Source organism: Lissotriton vulgaris, chromosome 1_2 (assembly GCF_964263255.1).
Source record: "Lissotriton vulgaris chromosome 1_2, aLisVul1.2, whole genome shotgun sequence".
Classification (NCBI taxonomy): Eukaryota; Metazoa; Chordata; class Amphibia; order Caudata; family Salamandridae; genus Lissotriton; species Lissotriton vulgaris.
In genome coordinates this window covers 168,498,728-168,521,687 of record NC_141686.1, presented here as the reverse complement: position 1 = coordinate 168,521,687, position 22,960 = coordinate 168,498,728, and the positions used below count along the sequence as shown (strand labels likewise).

The 22,960-nt window shown below is 46.5% G+C and overlaps 1 protein-coding gene across 3 annotated transcripts in view; it reads right to left on the bottom strand.

Moving 5' to 3' along the window:
• DENND2A (DENN domain containing 2A) overlaps positions 1-22,960 on the bottom strand; it is a 370,372-nt gene that overhangs the window by 137,795 nt on the left and 209,617 nt on the right. For all 3 annotated transcript variants that reach the window (XM_086953048.1, XM_086953046.1, XM_086953049.1), the window contains 4 exons: positions 19,911-19,961; positions 17,223-17,407; positions 14,252-14,361; positions 12,438-12,507 (listed from right to left, as the gene is read on the bottom strand). In XM_086953048.1, coding sequence (XP_086809174.1) covers positions 12,438-12,507; positions 14,252-14,361; positions 17,223-17,407; positions 19,911-19,961 — 416 coding nt within the window. The remainder of the gene's footprint in view (positions 1-12,437; positions 12,508-14,251; positions 14,362-17,222; positions 17,408-19,910; positions 19,962-22,960) is intronic.

Here is a 22,960-nt window from a genome sequence, read left to right as displayed (position 1 = left end):
CTGAAGTGCCTGCCCTGCACTGTGAAAGGAAACGAGAAGTCTGGTAAACAGAGTGCTTCAGAACTGGTTTGTACTGGTCAAAGGCCCCTCTCGCCTCAGAGAACAAAGGATTTTGGGGTATAAATATTGAGACCCTGCTCCCAAGAAATTAGATCACTTTTGGACTACAAGAAGAAACCTTTACTGAGGAGAGGAACCTGAGGAAAGACTATTCCCAAGCTGAAGTGCTGTTTGGGGGATTGTCCTGCAGTGGTTGCCTTACTGCCAAAAGAAGGAGAAAGGAACTTTGTAACTTTGCTTTCAACTTGTGAAGGATCTCCAAGGGCTTGGAAAAGAGCTTGCCTCCTGCTGAAATCTCAGGGGCAACAGACTTCACCCCCAGCACCCCAGAGTTCTTTTGGAAGTGCCTGCTGCTGTTTTGGGACATCTGAGGAATTGCGTGTCGCAAGGAGCCGGAAGCGCGACTCAACGAGAAGAAGCGTGTAGCCGACGCTGTGCCTGGAAGATCTTCACGTCTTTATTTCTTTGCACCTGAAGCACAAGTCTATTACCTTCGGGAACGATATATCTGTAAGAAACAGGAGTTAGTATTAGATTCCTTACCTTAGAATATCCTCAGGCGTCAGCCTGGATCCTGAAAATGTTGAGTAGCAGTACCCCTGCGCGTCGGTAGGTGTCGTCTGCGGGTCCGTTGTCGGCGCCGGGATGACGTCGTCAGAGTACTTAGACGCCGCCCTCGCGCGCTGACGTCAGTTCTTATACACAGCTTTTCCGCGCCAGAAACGCAGAGCCATGATAAAAACCAACACTGGTGCCATGAAACTAGGGCCCTGAAAGGGGATGACCTTAACCCTAGATATCGGTTCGCAGAACGGGGAGGATGGGTGGGGCGGTAAGGAATCTAATACTAAATACTGTTTCTTACAGATATATTGTTACCGAAGGTAAGTAACTTGTGCCTCTGAAAGAAACAGGTTAGTATTAGATTCCTTACCTTAGATAAGATACCCCAGCAATACCAACCCTGGTGATGAGTCTGCAAACCAATGATCACACCAGAAAGCCCTGGAGAACGGAACGGCCGAAAAATCCATCTCTCCGGACTTGGCTGTCCAGGCAGTAGTGTCTTGCGAACGTGTGCAGCGAAGCCCACGTAGCTGCCTGACAGATGTCCTGCAAGGGGACTCCCCGACCCAGGGCAGTAGTAGCCGCCGTGGCCCGAGTGGAATGGGCACGTAGCCCCACAGGAGGCTCCTTTTTAGCCAGATAATAAGCCTTGATGCACAAGACGACCCATCGAGAAATGGTCCGTTTGTGCACCGCCCGTCCCTTCTTAGCGCCCACGTAACCAACAAAGAGTTGGTCATCCACCCGGAACTGGCGTGTGCGATCCAGATAGTATGAGAGCGCATGTTTTGGGTCCAGACGGTGGAGCCTCTCTTCCTCTTTCGAGTGATGCGGAGGCGGGAAGAAGGTGGGCAAGGTGATGGCTGCCCGATGTGGAAGGCTGTGACTACCTTGGGCAGGAAAGGGGGTCGCATCCGCAACACAACTTTGTCCGGATGGACAGAAAGGAAAGGAGGTTGAGAAGAAAGACCCCGGAGCTCACTCACTCTCCTGGCAGAGGTGATGGCAACCAAGAATGCAGTCTTAAGAGTAAGGAGACGAAGAGGACAGTTATGAAGTGGCTCGAAGGGAGCGCATATCAGATAAGTCAAAACAAGGTTCAAGTCCCACTGAGGTATCACGAAAGGAACAGGAGTGATGCCCTTCAAGAACCTATTTACAACTGGGGACTTGAACAAAGAGGGCTGATCAGGAAACCTTAAGAAGGAGGAAATGGCAGAGAGGTAGCACTTTAGAGTGCCCAGAGCAGAGCCCTGCTGGGCAAGAGAAAGAAGAAAGAGGAGAACCACAGAAAGGGGGGCAGAAAGCGGATCCACAGCCTTTGCTGTGCACCATGCCACAAATGTGTTCCATCTGCAGGCGTATACCGATTTTGTGGAGGGACGCCTGGCTGCCAGAATCACATCACAGACTTCAGGAGGCAAGTCAAATGGCCTCAACTGTCGCCACTCAATCTCCACGCATGGAGGTGGAGGCTGGACAGGTTCGGGTGGAGGATTGTCCCCTGCTGCTGCGACAGAAGTTCCTCCTGAAGAGGCAGACGAATCGGGGGATCGACTGACATGCTGAGTAGCTCGGGATACCAGTATCTTCGTGCCCAGTCCGGAGCCACAAGGATGACTTGGGCCCGGTCGCGCCTGATCTTCTTCAGCACTCTGGGCAGAAGTGGTATAGGCGGAAAGGTGCACAACAGACTGCAACTCCACTCGCGACAAAAAGCTTCTCTGAGCGAGTGCCGCCTTGGAAATTCCAACGCGCAGTACTGATGACATTGTGCGAGATGTGGAGCTGGGACTCTGCCGGAGACCAGAGGCCCCTGATATCCGCCTCTCCCATGTGGCCCCCCCAGCCCTGGAGGGAAGCGTCCATGACAACTACGTGCTCCGGTTGAGGTAGGGAGAGGGATCTGCCGCAGACCCAATCGCGGTCCGTGAGCCACCACTGCAACTGTCTTGCAGTGCCCTCCGAGATCAAGACCTGGTCGCACAAGTTGCCCTGATGCTGGGCCCACTGAAATTTCAGGTCCCACTGCAGAGCCCGCATTCGCCACTTGGTGTGATGCACCAGAAGGATGCAGGAGGCCATCAGCCACAGAAGCCGCAGCGCCAACCTGATCGAGACTCGGGATAACGGCTGAAATATCGGAATCAGAGCCTGAATATCCCGAACCCGCTGTTCGGGAGGATAAACCCGAAATTGCGCAGAGTCTAGAACCGCTCCGATGAAGAGGAGCTTCTGAGAGGGACACAGGTGCGACTTCGGCACATTGATGGAGAACCCCAGCAGGTGCAGGAGGTCGGCCGTAGTCTTTAGGTGGCTGACAACTGTCTGGGGCGAGGCCGCCTTCAGCAACCAGTCGTCAAGGTAGGGGAAGACTAAAACCCCTAACCTGCGCAGATGAGCTGCGACCACCGCCATCACTTTCGTGAACACCCGTGGGGCGCTGGTAAGGCCGAAGGGGAGCACGGTAAACTTAAAGTGCTCGTGGCCTACCGTGAACCGCAGGTAGCGCCGGTGGGCCGGCAGGACGGGGATGTTTAAATATGCGTCCTGCAAATCTAACACTACCATCCGGTCTTTCGAGTCCAGGGCAGCTAAGACCTGAGCCAAAGTCAGCATCTTGAACTTCTCCTTCCGGAGGTAGCCGTTGGCGTTCCGAAGGTCCAAGATAGGGCGTAGGCCCCCTTTGCCCTTCTTGAGAACCAGAAAGTAGTGGGAGTAACAACCACGTCCTACTTCTGGCCCAGAAACGCGCTCGATGGCCCCCTTGGCCAAGATGGACAAAACTTCCTCTTGCAGAAGTTGCAAGTGATCCCCAAACATGCGGTGGCATGGCTGGAGGGTCGCCTCGGAGGGGAGGAGTAGCCCCTTCAGACGATTTGCAGGACCCAACTGTCCGATGTGATGGTGCGCCAGTGGAGGAGGTGATGGCGAACCCTGCCCCCCACTGGCGTCAAATGGGCCTGAAAGCTGGGACAAGGAAGGCTTTGAGGCGGATGCTGAAGGGGTAGATGTGGACTGGCCGCGCTGTTGTCCCCTGTTACCGCCGCAACGGTAACCACGTCCGCCACCACGCTGAATGTTAGTCTATGGCCCGTGGCTGGCAGGACGTGCGGGGGCACCCCTCCCGTGGCCACGAAAGGAGCGCTGGGCAGAAGATTGCTGGCGCGGGGCAGGCAGGCGCAAGGACTTGGTCGTAGCCCTGGAGTCCTTAAAGCGTTCCAGCGCATGATCTGCCTTCCCACCGAAGAGGTAGCTGCAAACGAAGGGCATGTCCATAAGGGTGTGCTGGACATCGGCCGAACAGTTGGCGGACCTCAGCCAGTCGTGGCGGCGAACCGCCACAGACATGGAAATCGCTCTTCCTAGCGAGTCCGTGGTATCCAGTCCACATCTTATAGAATACCGCGCTGCGTCCCTTCCCTCCACGAGGGCTTGAGCGAGTTTTGCCCCGGCTCCCTCCGGGCACTCAGGCAGCACGGCTGCAACCGAATCCCACAGAGATTGGGTGTAACAGCCCAAGAGGCACGCGGTGGTGACCGACCGCAACCCCAAACTAAGGGAGGAGAACATCTTCTCAGACCCCCCCCCCCCAACTCCCCCCAGTCTCCCTCGTCGTCCATGTCCTGAAATTCATTGATAAAGGATGGACCCAGATCTTCGACGAATTCCTCTTCGGCTGGCGTGGAATGCGGCGTCGAGCGACGCCGCTCTGACACCGGATCCGGACCGAGGGGTGGACCAGGGACAGCGTTGTGCGGGGACGACGCCCGGGATGATACCCTAAGGGCAGATGCCGGCGGAGTTGTAAGGTCGACCAGCGGCGACCCGGATCCGGAACTGGATCTAGTGGGGCCTTGCGGCGCCGGGACCGAAGTCGCCGACGGCGCCGGGGCCAAAGCACCCGACCCGCTTAGGCTCCCAGTTGGGTCGCTTGGCCCGAAGGCGCCGCGGAACCCGCCGGAGGAGAGAGCGACCTCATGGCCATGAGGAAGGCTTCAATCTCCTCCGGCGTCACGTTCTGCCCAGGGACCGGCTGGTATGGAGCAGGACGCGACGCCTGCGGCTTCGGCGGAGCCGCGTGGGCGGTATCACCCGAACCCCCGGCCGCATTGCGCGAGCTTCGGGGGGAATCAGAAGAGCGATGTTGCCTCTTCGACTTCTTGTGCCTCTTACCTGAGGACTTGGAGCCCAACGAGTGGTGTCGACTCGCCGAGCTGTGATGACTCTGGCCCCGCGACCGGTCCCTCGACCTCCTTCCGGACCGGGACCTCAACCGGCGCGGGCCGACTGCCGGAGCTCGAGGCGCTTACTGGACCGCTCCCGCCTAGCCTTCGACGTCAAGGCCCGACAGTAGGGGCACGACTTGTCATCGTGGTCGGGCCCCAGGCAATGTAGGCACCGGCGATGGGGGTCGGTAACCGACATCAGTCGGCACAGGGCTTGAACCCGGGCATCCCTACCGGCACCGATGGAATCGTACGACTCGAAACGGATCCAAAAAGGATCGAAAAAGCTTAGTCAAAAAGTGACTAAAGGGCACCACTTTCTCCGGACTTGTGCTTGCTGGCGCGGAAAAAAAAAGAACCGATGTCAGCGTGCAAGGGCGGCGTCTAAGTACTCCGACAACGTCATCCCGACGCCGTCGACGGACACGGAGCGGCAGAGGACGCCTACCGACGTGCAGGGGTACTGCTACGCAAAATTTTCCGGATCCAGTCTGATGCCTGGGGATATTCTAAGGTAAGGAATCTAATACTAACCTGTTTCTTTCAGATCTTTGCTGCATTTCCCATCGCTGCGACATTGCTTGTCGTGGAAGCGCAACGCAACTTAAGGTACATTGACTCAGAGTGTCGCATCTAAGAACTAAACGGAACTAAGCTTAATCTACCATCTTAAAGTAATCATAGTGAGTATTTTTTTCGTTTATGGTCTTGTGGTAACTATATAAAGTCTACTTATTTTTTATATAAAACCTGTGTGGTGTCCATTAGTAGTGTTGTCACTGGGTTACTGTATGTGGTCACAACTGCTTAACTTACAACGCCTCTGAAATAAGCCTTGACTGCTCGTATCACGCAACCTAGAGGGTGAGCAGGGGTTATTTTAGGTGTGTAATCCCCTTTCCCTGACTAGAGGAGAGGGTCCCTGTTTGTCACAAGTACCTACTTGTGCCAACCAGAGACCCCCAAATCTAACAGCAACCCACCACCTGGAACTCGGTTAGGGTGATTTAGGTAATGGTTGTGTATAGTCGTGCTACATAAAACAGATCATCAGACCTAGCCCTCTAGCAGACATAAGTGTCCAAGAGGTTGTATAACTCGGTCTGCTAACCACAGCACAGTACACGGGATGGGGCGATATTCAGTACACTGTACTCCACAGATTGTGTCGCGCAGGCCCACCATCTTGAACAGACCTGAAAAGTCCAGTTAGAAACTGACCAGTGATGGCCCTACTTACTGCAGTTATCATTTATTCATTTATTTAGAGTTTCATATAGCGTTAGCTAGACCCGAAGGCATCAGAGCCCTTTACAAGTGCAAAGGATAATTTGAGATACATAAGAGTATACATGTAGGTCAAATGTGGTCAGTGGGAGCTATAAAAAACATATTAAAAACAGTGAGAACATACAGTCAAAGTGAGGCCTCATGCTGCTCGGCTGCAATTGGTTTCCCCTGCTCATCGCGTTCAAGTGTAGCAAACTGGCCCTTCCATCACTATTCAAAATCTTAAGCCATGTTTTATAAAGGACAATAAAGAGAGCGTGTTCAGCTTACACAAAGTGAAGGGCAGTGAGGCCTGCAAGGCATATGATGCTCGTCACTTGATCATTAGACCCTACATCAAACATGCTTTCTTAGGAGTTTGCGATAGGAACATGGGTGGTAGAAGTAAGTTTAACAGATGCTGCTGGGCTACAAGGGACCCCATATTTCAGTAATGGGCTTTTACTCAATAAACCAAAGCATTCTGGGAGTTGCAGTCCTGGTTCACATCAACTGTACTAAAGCTATACAAAGCAAAGTTCTGTAGAAGTAAAAACTGGACTGGAGTATAGTGCTATTAAGTGCAAGGAAGCATCTGGGGACATACCAATATACCTACCTGAACCTCTAAGACAGAAAGTGACCTTTAATGACCGGAAGCATTAGGAAAGATGGTGCATAAGACAACCAGTAGTAGCCAGCTCAGAAAAAGTCCAGATCAGAGAGTCATTTACAGAGAGCAAAAGGCCCAACTCCTACCAGCTCAAACCCCCTGAATTGTCCGTCAGAAGGAAGATTACAAAGCCCAGCTCTGGTGGAAAAACAGATTTTTGAACATGCTACAGCAAAGGAAAACTGGAGCTGGCGGAACACGAATAAAAGCTCGATAACATAGCATAATATGTGTATTTGTAAAGCGAACGTTCACCCAGAAAGGTATCTAGGTACTGAAAAACAGTTGTTTATTGTTACTCAACTCAATGGTACTAATTTTATTGACCTCAGAAGGATGAAAGGCTGAGTTTTCCCGCCAGGATTTGAACCTGTGATCATGAGGTCAAACACAGGCCCCTACAGTGGACGCATTAGTCCACCAGACCCGGCCTCAATACACTGTAGAGAATTACAGTCCAGAATAATACAGCACAGAGATGCAGACCTACTAAGGACTTGATGAAAAAGTGTTCTGCCAGCAGTAGGGGAGCTGGGCGCCATTATTTATTTTAGGCAGTTTGGGTGAAATGCCGCCGTAGTCTGACACATTACTGTCTTCCTCAGGAAACAACATACACTGGAGATTGGAACCAAGCCTTGGATTTCACAGTATATCAAAGTGATCCTTCGTTTATGACAATCCCGAAATTGTTTCCTAAAAATAAAATTCTTACTTGCGTTTTGCAAAATTGGAAACATGAACTAAAGTATGGAAATTCCAGAAGACATTTCTTTGAATAGCTTTCTTTTTGTGCATGTTTGTGATATTTACAACCATATCTATTTTAGAGTTTTTGGAGGTTGGCGTACTAATATACTTATTACTTATCAACCTAGTAAACAGCATTTAAGAAACGTAGACAGAGAAGGGTAAAGATCGGGCATCAACATTTCCGAACAGGAAGAGAGACCGTGTAATAAATACCATGGCTTGGGGAGGGGAAGCTGCATATGGAACATCAGTACAACACAGGAAGCACCAGAGATAATCAGCACAAGCACACTCAACATGTTATGTCAGCTGGCACCGTGACAACAAATGATAGGAGACAGATTTAAGAGCTTAGAAAGCAGGTTTGCTATATGTTTGGCTACTAAAGCACCTTTGATGTAGAAAAAGAGGAATTTACATTTCCGCAGTTGTGGGTGGGCGGGCGGTCGGGTTTGGTCATGTGTTCACTTTTGTGCAAAAGAAGCAATAGAATGTTTTCTCATTTCTACCAATTCAAATTCGATTTTAAATTCTACCACTTAATTTTTTGCCTGTAAGCATAACTTTCTAGGTATCCCTTGTGACCAATTCAGTTTTATAGTAATGATCCTCATAGGGGTAAAGATACTGAGTGGAGTGCATTTTTACAACCCCAAAGCTCGACAATTACTTAAATGATTTAAAAAACAGAAACAAGGTTTGGAAAAGCCAATAGGGCATCGGCTTCCAGCCTTCTGGCTCAGCCAATGCTGTGTTTTTGTGAAACATTATTGTCTGGGAAATGCCAGACGCTTGTATAAATAAAAAAAAGCTTGGTTACCAACAAAATGTTTTTGTCTAAAACAACACACACAACATTGTTGTAGTAGTCCCTTGCAAGGACGGGAGCTTCCCACTTTGAGTGGGAATGAGCTCCTACTGAGTACAGCTGAAGGCTGTCACTCACAGTAAATTTAGTTAATGGCTGAAGTGGGCTGAACCTTTACCTCATGTTGCAGTGAGCGGGAGAAAAATAAACAGCAGACCAAAACCTCGAAGATTCCGGAAGGAAAAAACATACAAACGCTCCTTCTCAGGAATGGCACCCAGGATCTGGAATGCACTCCCTCCTGAAACCAGGCTTATCTCCTCCACTACATTTTTGAAGAAAGAGGTAAAAGCCATCCTTATGGCTAGGTTCACCTGAACTCTATTTTTGTTGGATCAAAGACTTGGCACTGTTTCTGTATTATTAGTTACCTGATTGTTTATTGTTATTATATCTTCACATGATTGCTTATTGGTATTATATCTCTACATGATTGCTATCCTATCCTGCTACTCATTTACTACCAACTTCTATATTGTACCCAATAGTATGTTTAATCACCCTCTTGCCCCTACCCCTTGGTTCTGTAAAGCGCTCTGATATCTGTTCGCGCTATATAAAACTTTGAATAGAATAAATAAATAAATGGAGAAAGAGAGGTGGCTGAATCCCAAAATATGCATATTGAATATATAATTTAAGTAAAATCCAATGTTTTTGCCTAACACCAGTAGTACAAAAATAGCAACTCTCCAGAAAAATAATATTCTTTCAATGTGCATGCGTAATACTTTAATGGGACCACTGGACCTTTTTTGTTTAGTGTTTACTTCACACACACCTCTCCTTTAAGGAAAATCTCATTAAAAAAAGCCAACACGTTAGGCCGTCTCTCTCGCATGAAAACAGTAAAACCTTTCCCATCCAAAACGAGCTTTAGATAAAGAGTGTAAGCACATCTCTCTCACCTGGGAGGATGCAATCCCCTGCTCACTGACCTCTCCCATCCACACTGGCACCTGCAAGGTGTCCTACACACCGCAGCTCGCCTCACTAAAGGCCTAAGGACATTCAATCACATCAACTTAAAGCTGAAGGAACTTCATTGGTGTCCCTCCCAGCAAGCATCATATTCGAGATCAGGTGTCACACACCCAAGGCTCTTAGAAACAACAATCCAGCATACCAGGCCGAGGAACGAGCTATGTTGGACATATAATATAACACAAGAGGCAAATATATCATTAAACCGGAAGAGAGAAAATGAAACACCAAGGACAGAGCATCAGCCATCGACATCAGAACTGCCTCTACTCTTCTGCAAAGAAAAATAAACTTAAAACCCATCTCTTCGCAAAACTCTATCCCGCACCCATTAGCTTCTCATCCACTCCCTCCCTCTGTAAATGTTCCAAATGTACAGGGCTTGCATCCTTTGTTCAGGGCTCTATTGCTTCTCAGCTAGGTTTGTGCTACATAAATACCTCTACACAAAAAGATGGTGCAGAAATCGCGACTTCAAAAATACATTTTTTAACTCATCCGGCTCGTCAAGTATTACAATGTTGTGGCCATTAAATCATTGTAGAATAATATATCAAGATAGTGATCATGAATGCTCAGGTGTACCACTGAGTGCCTGTATATGTATGTGGTAATTTATTGGCACAATCCTATCTGAAAGGAAGCCGAGCACTGTACACAGTCCGAGATAAAGATAAGAGCAATGCGTGTTAGGAGGGGTTGCTGGTTTGAGGACTCTTACTACATCATAATGTAATGTTCTTTAAAGAGGGGAGTATTCAGCTCCTTCGTAAATTCGAGCAGGGTTGGGGTGGTCCTGATGGAAATTGGCGCTTCACTCCAGATCACAGGTGTACAGAGGGAGCATTCCTGTTGCCTCATTGTTTCTTTTTTTACACTTCTTTGTCTTCAATGTGATGGTGTCTTGGCTACAGGTGTGCCAAGAGCCCCAGAGAAAGTGAGTTTATCAGGCAAGAAGGCAGGGGTTGCGGTCGGTATAGCTTTGTAGATGATGCAGCTAGTTTTGAAGATGGTGCGGGCCAGCAAGGGCTGCCAGAGAAGTTCCATCAGGATGGGAGTGATGCGGGGATATTTCTTCAGGCCCAAAAATGATGCAGGCTGCTGCATGTAGGATGCCCTTGAAAAGGGGGCAGTGCGGCAACAGAGGCCGTCGAGCAGGGCTTGAACAGCAGTTCTGAAGGTACTTTCTGGAAGGTATGTTTTCATTTTCTTATGTAGAGAGTGCTGGTACGAGGATATCACAGGTTTACTGGCAATGTGTGCTTTAAGGGCAAGACTTGTGTCTAGAGTAAATCCAAGTGACTTGGCAGTGGGTGTTAATCATGGTTCATATACGTCCAGGTTCATGCTCTTGAGCCAGGTTTGGACTAGTTGTTGCTGCTGGTTCTTGGTGAATAGCAATTCCGTTTCGGTGGAGAGAAGCTTCAGGTAGGTGCTGGACTTCCATGTCTGGATGGGGTACAGACACCGTTTAAGCCATAGGATGTATAGTTGTGCGCTGTTAAGAGCATTGGTAAATATTGGTTTTATCTGAGAGTAGTACCCAAGGAGCTCCATATAGAGGTTGAAGATAATGAGGGACACAATGGAACTCCAGGGAACTCTGCAGGGGATGAGGATCTTCTGGGACTTGGAAGTTCCCATATGAACGTACAAGTTATGATTGGATATAATGGAAAACAACGAGTGGAGGACTTTTGCAGTGAATCTCATTTGAAACGTCAGAATGTGAACGAGGGTGGGATGGTCGATGGTGTCTAAGACAGCTGAGAGGTCCAGTAATATCAGAAGGCAGGGGTCATCTGTTTCTGTGGTCAAAATGATAACTATGACTTGTGAGGCAGCGGTCTCAATGCTGCAGCGTTATCTGAAGCCAGATTGGTAGCTATTTGGAGCAGATGTGATCTTCATATTGATTATGTTGTGCATAGACTGCTTGTTCAATGATCTTGCCAATGATGGGTAGAGGACTGATTGGGGATAGCTGCCAATGTCATTAGGGTTTACTGTGTTTTTTTGCAGGAGTGGGAGGTTCTGGTTTGTCTTGAGAGCTTCAGGGAAGATGACTTTAGTAAGCGAGACTTAGACAATGGGGAGTTCGGGGGGTGAGCCTATCCAAAGAGTATTTACTACATTGTATACAACAGAAGAAAGGGTATTCAGTATACAGGAAGTATGGGCGCTCAGACAATATTAGCGTGAGTATTACAGTTGTCAAAGTTACTGGTGCAAGCAGGGAGGGGGGGACCCAAAGAACCCCTCAATTTAAATGTGAAAGGATTCACACCTAAGACTTAAACACAAAATCCTGCGCACTCAAAATCAATATAACCAGTAGAATACTGCTAAATGTAATTTAGAAAGAAACAAATGTCCAACGTTGATTCCAGGAGTTGATGTATTTCTCCTTTTATTAGATCATCACGTCAATGGTAATTTTACAGCCAGGTGACACGTGTTTCGTTATAAGTCTGTACAAGAAGAGTTATAGCATCTGTGATTGTACAGACCTATAACGAAACACGTGTCGGCTGGCTGTAAAATTACCATTGACGTGATGATCTAATAAAAGGAGATATACATCAACTCCTGGAATCAACGTTGGACATTTGTTTCTTTCTAAATTACATGTAGCAGTATTCTACTGGTTATATTGATTTTGAGTGCGCAGGATTTTGTGTTTGAGTATTTACTACATGTTCACACCGAGGAAACTGCAACAGTCATCTTAAAAAAACAAATAAAACACATTCAAAGGATCTGCTAGAGCTGAAACAAGGTGTCCACAGTTCCTGCATAGGATACAGGGTTTTGGGATTCTTAAGAGTGACATGTTTGGTAACATCTTCGGCCCTACTTTACAATCTATTCTAGCTTTACTCATAACATAATTTTCTCCTCAAACTTTATTTGTCCCTGCTGTGTGTTAGAGCTCTTTTTATGTGGTGATTTTGTAGCCAGCTAGCATGCCAATTCACCCTGCATGGGGTACGAGAGCTGCTATTGCAACCAAAACCAGGAAAACAATAGTTACCAGAAGGCGTCTGCAGTATCCAAATCGCCTGCTGCCATCTTCACCCGTCAGGACAAATGAAAAGGTTTCACTGCATGGAAGAGAGGGACAGGTGACAAGCACTGTCAAACTGCTGATTGTCACATGACCATGTAGACAGACAACATCCACTTGCACATACAAGGCATGAAATAGCAGTTTACATTAACGATGATAGTGGGAAATACTGCATCATCAACCTGCACATATAATATCACACCACCACCAGACACCCAGCCCAGACCTTCAACTCTATTGCATCATTGCTAACAGCTCACCAACACTCGGCGATATATATTCACACTGGAAAAGCACCTCTTGCCTTTCTGAAAGTCAGCAGCAAGAAAGGAGTCTGATTTAACAAGGTTCATAAACATGTGAACACCCATGAAACCAGTGTTGTATCTGGATCGTCTTCCGAGCTCATTGTGCTTTTCGTGGTGTCACAATGGAAGAAATGGATGATTGACTGGGAAGGGCCAGTTACTCGGCAGTGCTGACTTAGCTATTAATGGCACCTGATAATGGAATTACATATTTTACCTTGTCCTGGTCTAGCCTGTGTAACCAACTAGTGCACATGAAAACCAGAGAATTATTGAAGCCAGAGTAATAAAATAGCAATTTCAGTTCAAGCCTAAAGATAAGCTTTAGCTGTCTATTGTTGAAAGACCTATTGTGGGCGATACCAATATTTACCATTAGGTTTTAGGTCAGCCCCTTGCTTAGCATTGGTTAGCTTGTCAGTCTCATTTGGTTACTTTTATTGCTTTTCTTTCTCTTCTTGTGTTTGTCCCTCCAATGCAACATTGCATCTTTACCATCCTTTTAACTTGATAGTGACTTGTATCCATTCACTGATTACACAGTTGGAACTATCTTTTTCTCTTGCCCTTATAGCACTCCATGGGACCTCATGTTTTCTTGCTCTCCACAGTGAGCTGCTTCCCCATAACACCCCTCAGCCCAGGCTTTTCGTATTGCTTCCCTCCCATCCCCCAGCTCGTTCATTGCCCTCCTGCCCCCCAATATAATCTACAGGAACAGGTCATCAGTTCCATAATCGCTGAAAAATAGAATTTTGTACAGCCGCCTCAGCAGGGCTTTTGACGTAACATATACAATGATAGTGAGCCTGGGAAGGGGGAACCAGACTACGCATGGTTCATCTTGGAGGATTCCATTGGAAGTGTACGTATCATGCCCAGTACAAGATTTAGTTGTGACTGGAACTGTTCCAATAGTCTCCATGACAGTTCCTCCGACATAACCATGTGCCTCACATCAACATGTGGGTTAATACAAATAAAATGCCAACAAACAATGCAATACAACTCTGAACTTGCAACAAAAAACTGAAAGATGGAAATAATGTGCAATCAATCAGTAACAAAGCGGATTTAATGTGCGACCATCAAGAGACCATGGTGAGTCTGCTTTCCAGGTGTACTTCTACTAGGAAAATACACAATGTCATTGACAGCTTAAATGTTAGAAGTGCTCAGGGCCTACAGCTGCCCACAAAGAGTTTCTAAACTTTGCCTCTAAAAATTGATTTTGTAAAGTGCTAAAGTATCTGACTTGTTGCTCCTCACAGAGATGGGTAGTAAAACATGTATATCACATATGTACAGACAACTATTTAGGCAGACATTCAAATGCATAATTTAGACAAAAAAGAACTTGCAACCAGGCTATCAGACACAATTATGACATGATATCCATGACTACAACTGAAGCAAGTGGCAGCAAGGTATAAGCAGCCATACAGACTGGTCCACTGGCACGCAGGCTACCTGACAAACTGGTCAACGGGCCTCCAGTCCTTCGCATCAGGGAAGCAGAACTGAGGAATGGCTTTTAGCTGGTCCTCAGCTTCCCGCATAAACTTGAAAGACCGCTCCAGCTGTGGGAGACACAAGGAGATATCAGGAGAATGTACAGCAAGGACGAACACAAACAAAAATATCTAAAGATCATAAAGACGGATGGATATAGAGAAACCCAGCAAAGAAGGAAGAATGAACAGCAAGAGATAATAAGAATGATGGTACAGAGGCAGGTGGGGAAAAGCAAATGTGATGTTGGGGAGTGGAAAGGTTTGGTAAGATGGACAGAGCACACTGCTCTACTGGTGTTAAGAACACATAGCAGATACAGTTTTCTTCTAGCACTAGATAACCTACTGAACATTTACAAGCCATATTCTGGGTCTTTAGACCAGGAATTGAAATAACAAACTGTGATAATTGAGAGTAAGTTCCACGCTTCCGCCGAGCCACCGCAGGTGGAAGATCCTTCTCCTACCTGGCAGCCAAGACATGGAACTCCCTCCCCATCCACCTCCGGCTAACCCAGGACCATCCTTCAGGAAGCAACTCAAGACCTGGCTCTTCGAGCAGTAACGGCCCCCTCTCCCCCTGCGCCTTGAGACCCTTCTGGGTGAGTAGTGCGCTATACAAATGTCATGATTGATTGATTGATCGAAGTGATGAAATTCTGTGACTCGCCTCGTCCATCTGTGCAATCTTGGCACCAGTGGCGGGTTCTCCGCTGAGCGTCACACCACTGCTTGCCTGAGCAGTGCAAAAGAAAAAGAAAATTATAATAACAAGCAGTCATTATTTTATTTTTCTTTAGACTCAAGCTATTTCGGGCGGGGCTGGGCTCCCCACATCAGAGGGAGCAAGAGTGGTTTGCTCACTCCCATGTGCGCAATGACGCTTTGACCGGCCCTCTAGGGCTGGTCAAACTGTCATGCGCACTTGCCCAGCCTCCCCAGGCACTGCATGAGCATCCAAACAGTACGCTCAGTTCAATCACAACGATTGGCTGGTAGAGTCCGGAAGCCTAGGTGCTTGCGGGCTGCAGAGGACGCGGAGAGGCGTGCTGTGGCGTTGGAGAAGATACTTTTTTTTCCTTTTCACCCCCGTTCAAAGGCAGCCGCCACTGCTTAACATTCCAAGCGGGCCATGATCCACACAGCCTTAAAGCACTGGGCCAACCAGCACTGGGAATAATCACACCTCAGTCAGATCTTTCCTTCTGTTAGGCCTATCGCCATTTTCTTCCTATAAAGCCCCCAGTGTGTTCAAGTACAAAATATGTCAAGACGATCTAGACCAGCTTAGTACAGCATAGATACAAGACGCTGGGAGCCATGGGTAATTTTCAGAGTACCATCTAATTCAGGTTTTCAAATTAGAGCTTAAGTATAGCTCTTGAGAACATAGTGAAATTTCGACATGGCTGCAGGACTCATGGACAAATGACGGACTTCCCTGATATAAGTGGTACAGAGTTTCCTTTTACTGTACAATACTGCTTCCATTGCATCAAAAAGGATGGAGCGGGTAAACCTAGTTGTTACAAATGATGTGTAGAGCAAGCTAGATGCAGAACCTTTAAAGTCCGATCTCGTTGGACCTCCCGCTTACAACCAGCGTCATGGATCAGAGAGCCTTGGACAGCTATTAATAAACAGGAAGTCAGGGAAGCACATGCATCATTTATATATTTTCTGAAAAAGAGGTCGCTCAGAGTGTTTAGTAAATCGTAGGCTACCTCACACAATAAGAACCCCTGCCCCCCACTTCAAGGCTTTCACTGTTGCCGATTCTTTTTAACATTCACTAAAGTCCCTCTTTGATATATTTAAGAAATATTAAAGATCAGCTGTAAATCTTAAACATAATTGTTCCCTAAAAAAATGCAGCGGATCATAAACAAATTCAGCTTAAGCATTTCCAAGTCAAAACTCTTAATTGTGGGATCAATCAGCTAACTACATCTATTGAATCTGCCCCATTCAATGCCATTTGATGCAGCAATTCTGCCGAAATGTTGAAATCCTGTTAGCCCTGTCTCTGTCCTGGAAAGGTTAATGCAATTCTTCTTTAATATAAAATTACAATCTTATTAGAGAACTAAATATTCAATTCTCAACAGAGGCATCCAGAATACATCCCTACTGTTGCTATTGGCCAAGTAGAATGTTTAATATCTCAATGACAAATGTGGTCCTGCAAAACACATCGCACAGCCCATGACTGACTACAAATCAAGCACTGATGACAGTTAGAAATTCTGTCCATTGTATTCAAAGCCTTGTAGGAAAACCCACAGTACCTAGATTGCTTTGCTATGTCCAACAAGGTAAGCAAAAAAAGGAACTACTCAAACTCAATGACTGATGAAGAGACACCCTACTCCCTGGAAAGGACGGTCCTGAAAGCATGAAGGCTCTAAGGCCGGCTTCTGTTTTGAACCTTCTCTAAAGATGGTTTCTCCATCAATTTCTTCTACTAGGAGTAGCCCTGATTTGGATATTCTCTCTAATTTCTGACACCTACTAGTCATCTGGCAAATTTCAATATTGCACTAACTGATTAAGATATGGATTATGAAGATACTGTCAGTGAAACTCAAATATTGTTAAAGTGTATGGGTTATGATTCAGAGGAAATTAACAATAGCACAGACAAATTGAAATCAGTTCTGACAAAATGGCATTAATAATACAAAGAGGCTGTTATGCGTTCAGAGGTCACCCTAACAGAATGTGGGATCAAAAGGGCAGCATGCAGGGAGATCCAACCATAGACTTTCTTGGGGGTCATTTCACCAGCAAGTTCATGCTCCTATGATAACTGCACACAGAGGCAGCTAAGCACATGCAGAAGCTGCAGAGAGCCATTTCCCTTTAAAACCACACAAGTTCTGGAGTTGTTATGGTTTGAGACTATTCAGCTATATCATAACAGTCACCTGCAAAGGGAACTGCTGAGTAAGTTCTGGAGTGTAGAGATCCCCCGTTGGCTTCTTCAGCGATACCACCACAAAGTACTCAAAAAGTTGTCTTTTCCGGTACTCAAGCAATTCACGCTCTAACGTCTGGTACCGCGGGGCTTGGCTCAGTCGCGACTTCACATGGACCAGGCGCTGGCTGTGAGCTGTTGCAAGGAAAGAGAGCAAAGAAGCTTTACATTAACTTTGGACGCATCACACAAGTCTTGCATTTCAGAATACATGCACATTGAGACTCAGACCAGGAAAAAAAAACATGAGCTTTTCGACTGCTGCTTCTTACGACGACTACTAGATCCAAACATCCGATGGATGATCCACCTTCCAGCGAATGTCCATCTGAAGTTTCAGCCTGGCAAGTACCATCAATCCACTCTGCAGCATGTGTTGGCAAACAAGCCATCATACAAGTGTTTTGCAAACTTTTATACACAGATCGAAGGGAAACAATGACATTTTTTGATGTTCGGGTTTAGTTTGCTGAAGGGAGATGGGACTGTGAGCTAAAGTACAGATTTTAAATTAAATGGTCAAGGGGTTTCTCTTATGGCATCTTCACCTCCAATGAGATGCTCTAGTCACTGAGGTCTCTGGCCCTTGTATCAAGAACTGGTGTGAACAAGCACTAAACAACCTCCTACTCAGCGCAGGCACAGTTTCTTACTCTTGGGAGGCATATGTTGTTTCACATGCATGTACCCATCTCTTTAGTAAGAACCCCATATAAAGGAAGCATTGGCAAAGCTAATCAGTCTCGCCTTTGTGACCAGTTGGCTTTGCTAATAGTTTTTAGCCAGATGGAAAAAAGCCTTGTAGCAGTCATCAGTCTCATATTGCAGGGACGCGCAACAAGCATATGTGTGTCAATAAAATGACGCAGGCATTGTTCTTTTCGTTTCAGTTACTGATACGAGTTGGATCACAATGAGCTCTGGATCCCAGGTCTGGAAATAGTCAGGCCTCTTGGAATGACTCACAGGCAGCACTAAAGTGATGCATGCACATACTTGGATCAATACGAACTACTGCTAATTATTCTGGGCACATTCCATTGCCTGTACCATTATTGACACATAAAACAACCAAAAGTAATAAAAAAGAAATTAGAGCCTGAAAAACGTGCCACCTTCGGCAGAAAACAAACACCAGATAGGTTTGGCTTTTGGGCATTATGAGGAAGATACAGTTTGAGTCACTATGCCACAGAAAGCTCAAGACCCATATCTATGCATACCTTGTGGATTTACTGAGACACACATAAAAAAACCCATAAAACTGATGGATTTAAATGCATAAATCAATATGAACAACAGGTTCACATTGATGCAAAGTACTAATCCATTATTAGCTCATCCAAGTAATTACTCACAACGATCAACAATATGCAAATTTGTCATGAAATCGCCACAAATTGGACAGTTTAGTCACTCTGCCAGGGTAAGGTCCCCTTTGAACAAGAACAAACTCCTTGCCCGCTTCAGTCTTATGGAGCCCCATTGCTACCATTGCGAGTAGCACGCGAGTCCCTGAGGACTCGAACAAGACCACAGCAGTGCACAGCCATATCATGACTGCCTGGGGGTCTTCCTTTGCATCTATCCTACCTCTATTACGTTGTTGGATGCACAAGTAGGCAAAGGGAGCAAAGATCCACCTTGTAGGATGGTGAAACCTACATAAAATATCAAATACATATGAGTAGGCATTGCAAACACTCTGTCCATCTGCATGAGTTCCGATGAACCCCGCAATAGCCTCACTAGGATAAGATAACCACTTGATCAGGAACGCTTAGTAGATCGGCATTACTCTGCAAAACAAGAGCAATAACAACTCTAGGCCAATTCAATGATTGATCGTTTTTTTACTCATAATCTTATTTGCCTGCTGGAGAGACCCCAATTTACAAAGATCTGCATATTCCTTATATAACACAAAGGCACACACCAAAAAAACAGGTTTTAGAATATAGATAGATAGGCTCATTAATCCACTTTACAACAGATCTTTTGATTTGCCAATAAAATGGCTCTCTGCGTGCATGTTTCCTTCTGGGCTCAGAATTTGAGACTCTTTACATTACTATTTACAATGTAATTTATTAATCACTCAAACACCCTACTTATATGAGAGTGCAAACAATCAGTTGTAGCGATTATGAGAAGCTCGGTCTCGTACTTGCCAGTAAACAGAAATATTTTAGACCATATATGAGGAAAAAATGGTGGGAACTTGTCTGGTTAGCATGCTGGTGCCATTTAAATCCTATGATTTATCTTGCATGTGTATTGAGCAGCAATATGCATTGTATTGTATTACAACATCTGTATAGCACTCACTACCCTTATCGGTCTTACAAAAAAATTTAAAAAATGATAACAGTTACGACCCAACACGTTGTTGAATTATGCATGTGACTTCAAGTGTTTCATAAATAAGAAGATCTTCTAGAGCTGTAGTCACCATGTTGAGCCCACTCGCCTGATCTTACAGGCTGATTTGTCTATACGTGCACATACATATGCAGTTCAGGACAGACTCAGCATCTTGCACTAAATAGGAGGGAAGCTCTATTCAGGACCAAAGCCCATAGTCATCTTTGTCTCACAAATATACAAGAACATGTATATCTAGAAGAGAAAGTCTTACCTTTCCGCTTCTCTTCCGTGTCACTGTCTGATTCACTGTTGTCGTCAGTAACTGTAGGAAAAACAGATTGGCGAATGTAAGTAAGGGAGAGAATGTGACAGCCACAAAGACAGCAGTAAACATGTGATACAAAAAATTTGACGAAAGGGACAAGCAAATAAAGACAGGAAACTGAAGGTAAGACAGTAAGAAACGGCAAGAAAAGAAAAACAGATGTAAAAGAAGTAAAGAGAGTAATTAGACAAGGTGACGGAAATTAATTAGGGTAGAGACTAACTACATTTCATATTTGTAATAAATTAAATGTAATGTGCATCAACTGAGGAATGGACAACAGGCTAGAAAAGGAGGTGTGAACAGAGAAAATAAGGGAGAATGAAAGAAAAAGGGAAAAACGACACAGAAAAAAGATTAAAAGAATACGAGAAACAAAGCAAAGAATGTTAAAAAAAGAAAGGTTGCGGGGCCTGGAGGACATCCCCGAGTTCAGCCCTATAGAGGCCAAACTCTTTATGGGGGATCTAGGATACAGGAAGATATCGCGCATATACCAAACCCTAGTGAGACCCTGCTCCCTCACACTTCAGAAGCTTCGGGGGGACTGGGAGGCAGATGTAGCTGAGCTGGAGGAAGAGGACCGGGTGGAAGCGCTGGCGTCCCCGCGTGGGGCGACCATCGCAATGCGACTTCGTCTAGTCCAATATAAATACCTCCAGAGGGTCTACCTTACTAGGACGCGCCTCTGGCGGGCAGGGATGATTTCCTCACCAGTATGTTTGCGCTGCGATCAGGCAGAAGGCACATTTATCCACACGATATGGCACTCTACATCACTAGAGCGCTTCTGGAGGGGGGTCTTTGCATGCCTTTCGGAGGTTTTGGGCTGGGAGCTAGCCCACACACCGCAGTTGGCCCCGTTACACGTGATGGAGGAGGTAGGAGGCAACAGATACAAAAGAGTTAGGGCTCTCCTTGGCAAAGCGAGATATTGCGCAGGCATGGAAGGCGACGACGGCCCCCTCGGTGGAGGTCTGGAAAAATGGCCTTGATTTCTGCATGGGTCTGGAGCAACCCATATTTGTGGCCAGTGGGTGCCCCCGCAAGCATTATAAAATCTGGAACAGGTGGGCGGAGTATCTGGGTTTGTGGCTTGTCTCCCCTGTTTCGGACGAGCGCCTATTGGCAGGTTAGGGGGGAGACTGCATATAGATACATAGGAATGGGCAGAAGGGGTGCTGGGGGGGACCGTGGGTGCTTTACTGTATATTACTACTAGCAGCCCGTCCCGACGTTGTCCGGGAGCAAAAGGCTGCTTCAGGGCCGCAGCCCGTCCCGACGTTGTCCGGAGGTCCCCCGCAGTGCAACCGCCACCTTCAGGGCTCCCAATCTGCCTTACCGCCATCTTCATGGCCCCCAATCATCCGCACACAGTTCACAGCTCCTCCCCGCGCTTCACTCAGCCGCACACGTTCCGCCTCCTCCCAGCGCTTCACTCAGCCGCACACGTTCCGCCTCCTCCCAGCGCTTAAGGTCCAAAATATTTGGACGGGGAGAACATGTGATAAAGAGATGAGGGAGTAAGAACCGTGTATCTCTGATTAGAATGCTTGCTGTTGTGGTATGAAATGAGTCATTAGCAGGTCCGGCTTTAATGCGATGAGACCAGTGCAGCTGCACCTGGCCCTGACCACGAGTGGGGGTGCTGTGTTTAGAAAAACCTTATGGGTTTAAAAGCACCGGCTGCAGAGTTCCTTGTGTGTCCAGCAATTTTCAGGAAACAATAAACATGTCAAGCTAACTCTGATGATTAATGTTCCTGCTGGAAAGAGATTGAGTTTTACCTATTGACAGTTTTGACTCATCATAAAGGAATGCCGAGGGTTAACATGCGTACTGCAAAGAACGTACACCATGTAGATCACAGAACTTTATTTTATGTGGTTAGCTCAGTGGGTTACTGCTTTCATCACAGAGATCCTTTTGTTGTTGCACTTCATAAGTAACAATCCTGATATATGACAGCGACCTATGAACTGCCACCAAAGAGCTGAAAACAATCATCATGGTATAGGCTGGAGTGTTATGTTTTTCATTATCCTAATGTTGCCAAAAAGGTTACTTTGGGAGAAATACATTCTTATTAGTAAACCCAACCACTGTGGCACGTTTTAAATCCTGAGTTTGCGCTTCTCCAAACCAAACACTCTGAAAATGTACTGCCTACTAATGTGGATGACGTGTTTCCAACACCTTTTAATCCTCTTTGTTTTATGTAACATTACATGTAGACTGATTTACACAGGTATGGTTCATTGTCTCTTTATAATCTGTTGGTGTGATGTAAAGTGCTCTGACGCCCTACAGTGGTATTCATAGTAATATAAAATAAATAAAATGCATGTGATAGAGGGGCTATATGGAGAGATTATGCGCACTGCTGGAGGGTGTTACTGAGGGAATCCGCGGAGAACGTCGCCATTAGGCGGTGGGGGGGGGTGGAGTGAGGGTGGCGGGGGAGATTCTCGCACGGGGCTCCGCCAGCGGTAAAGCCGGAGCAGTTGTCAGATTTGCAAAACCTGCCATAGAATGAGTTCTTCCTGCAGCGCAGAGCCCTGTAAATAATGTTAAAACATAAACACGCTTAACCCGCTCTCAGCTTGGCCCCTTCCTATTACACATGAGATAGTACAGTTACAATTCAGCCAGCGTCAGCTGCCCCCTCCCCTCGCACAGACACTTGTGCTGCACAGGACTCCGAACAGCTCCGAACATTTCCAGCAAGGCATGTGCTGGGTCCGTTTACTGGAACCCGAGTTATGCTTCCAAGTGTCTTACACAGTTCACCAACCATGTCAAGCCCTGCAACCCTCCCTTAAGTAAGGCAAACATACAGCGTGTCAGCAGTAACACTGAGCAGACAGCGCACTGCGGTCAGAGAATGAAAGCAAATATAACCATTAAAGCAAAGTGTGAGCGTGTGGAGGGTACCCAGCAGCTGCAACAGCAAAAGAACATTCTTCGCTTTATGACCTCACTGAATATATCCCAGT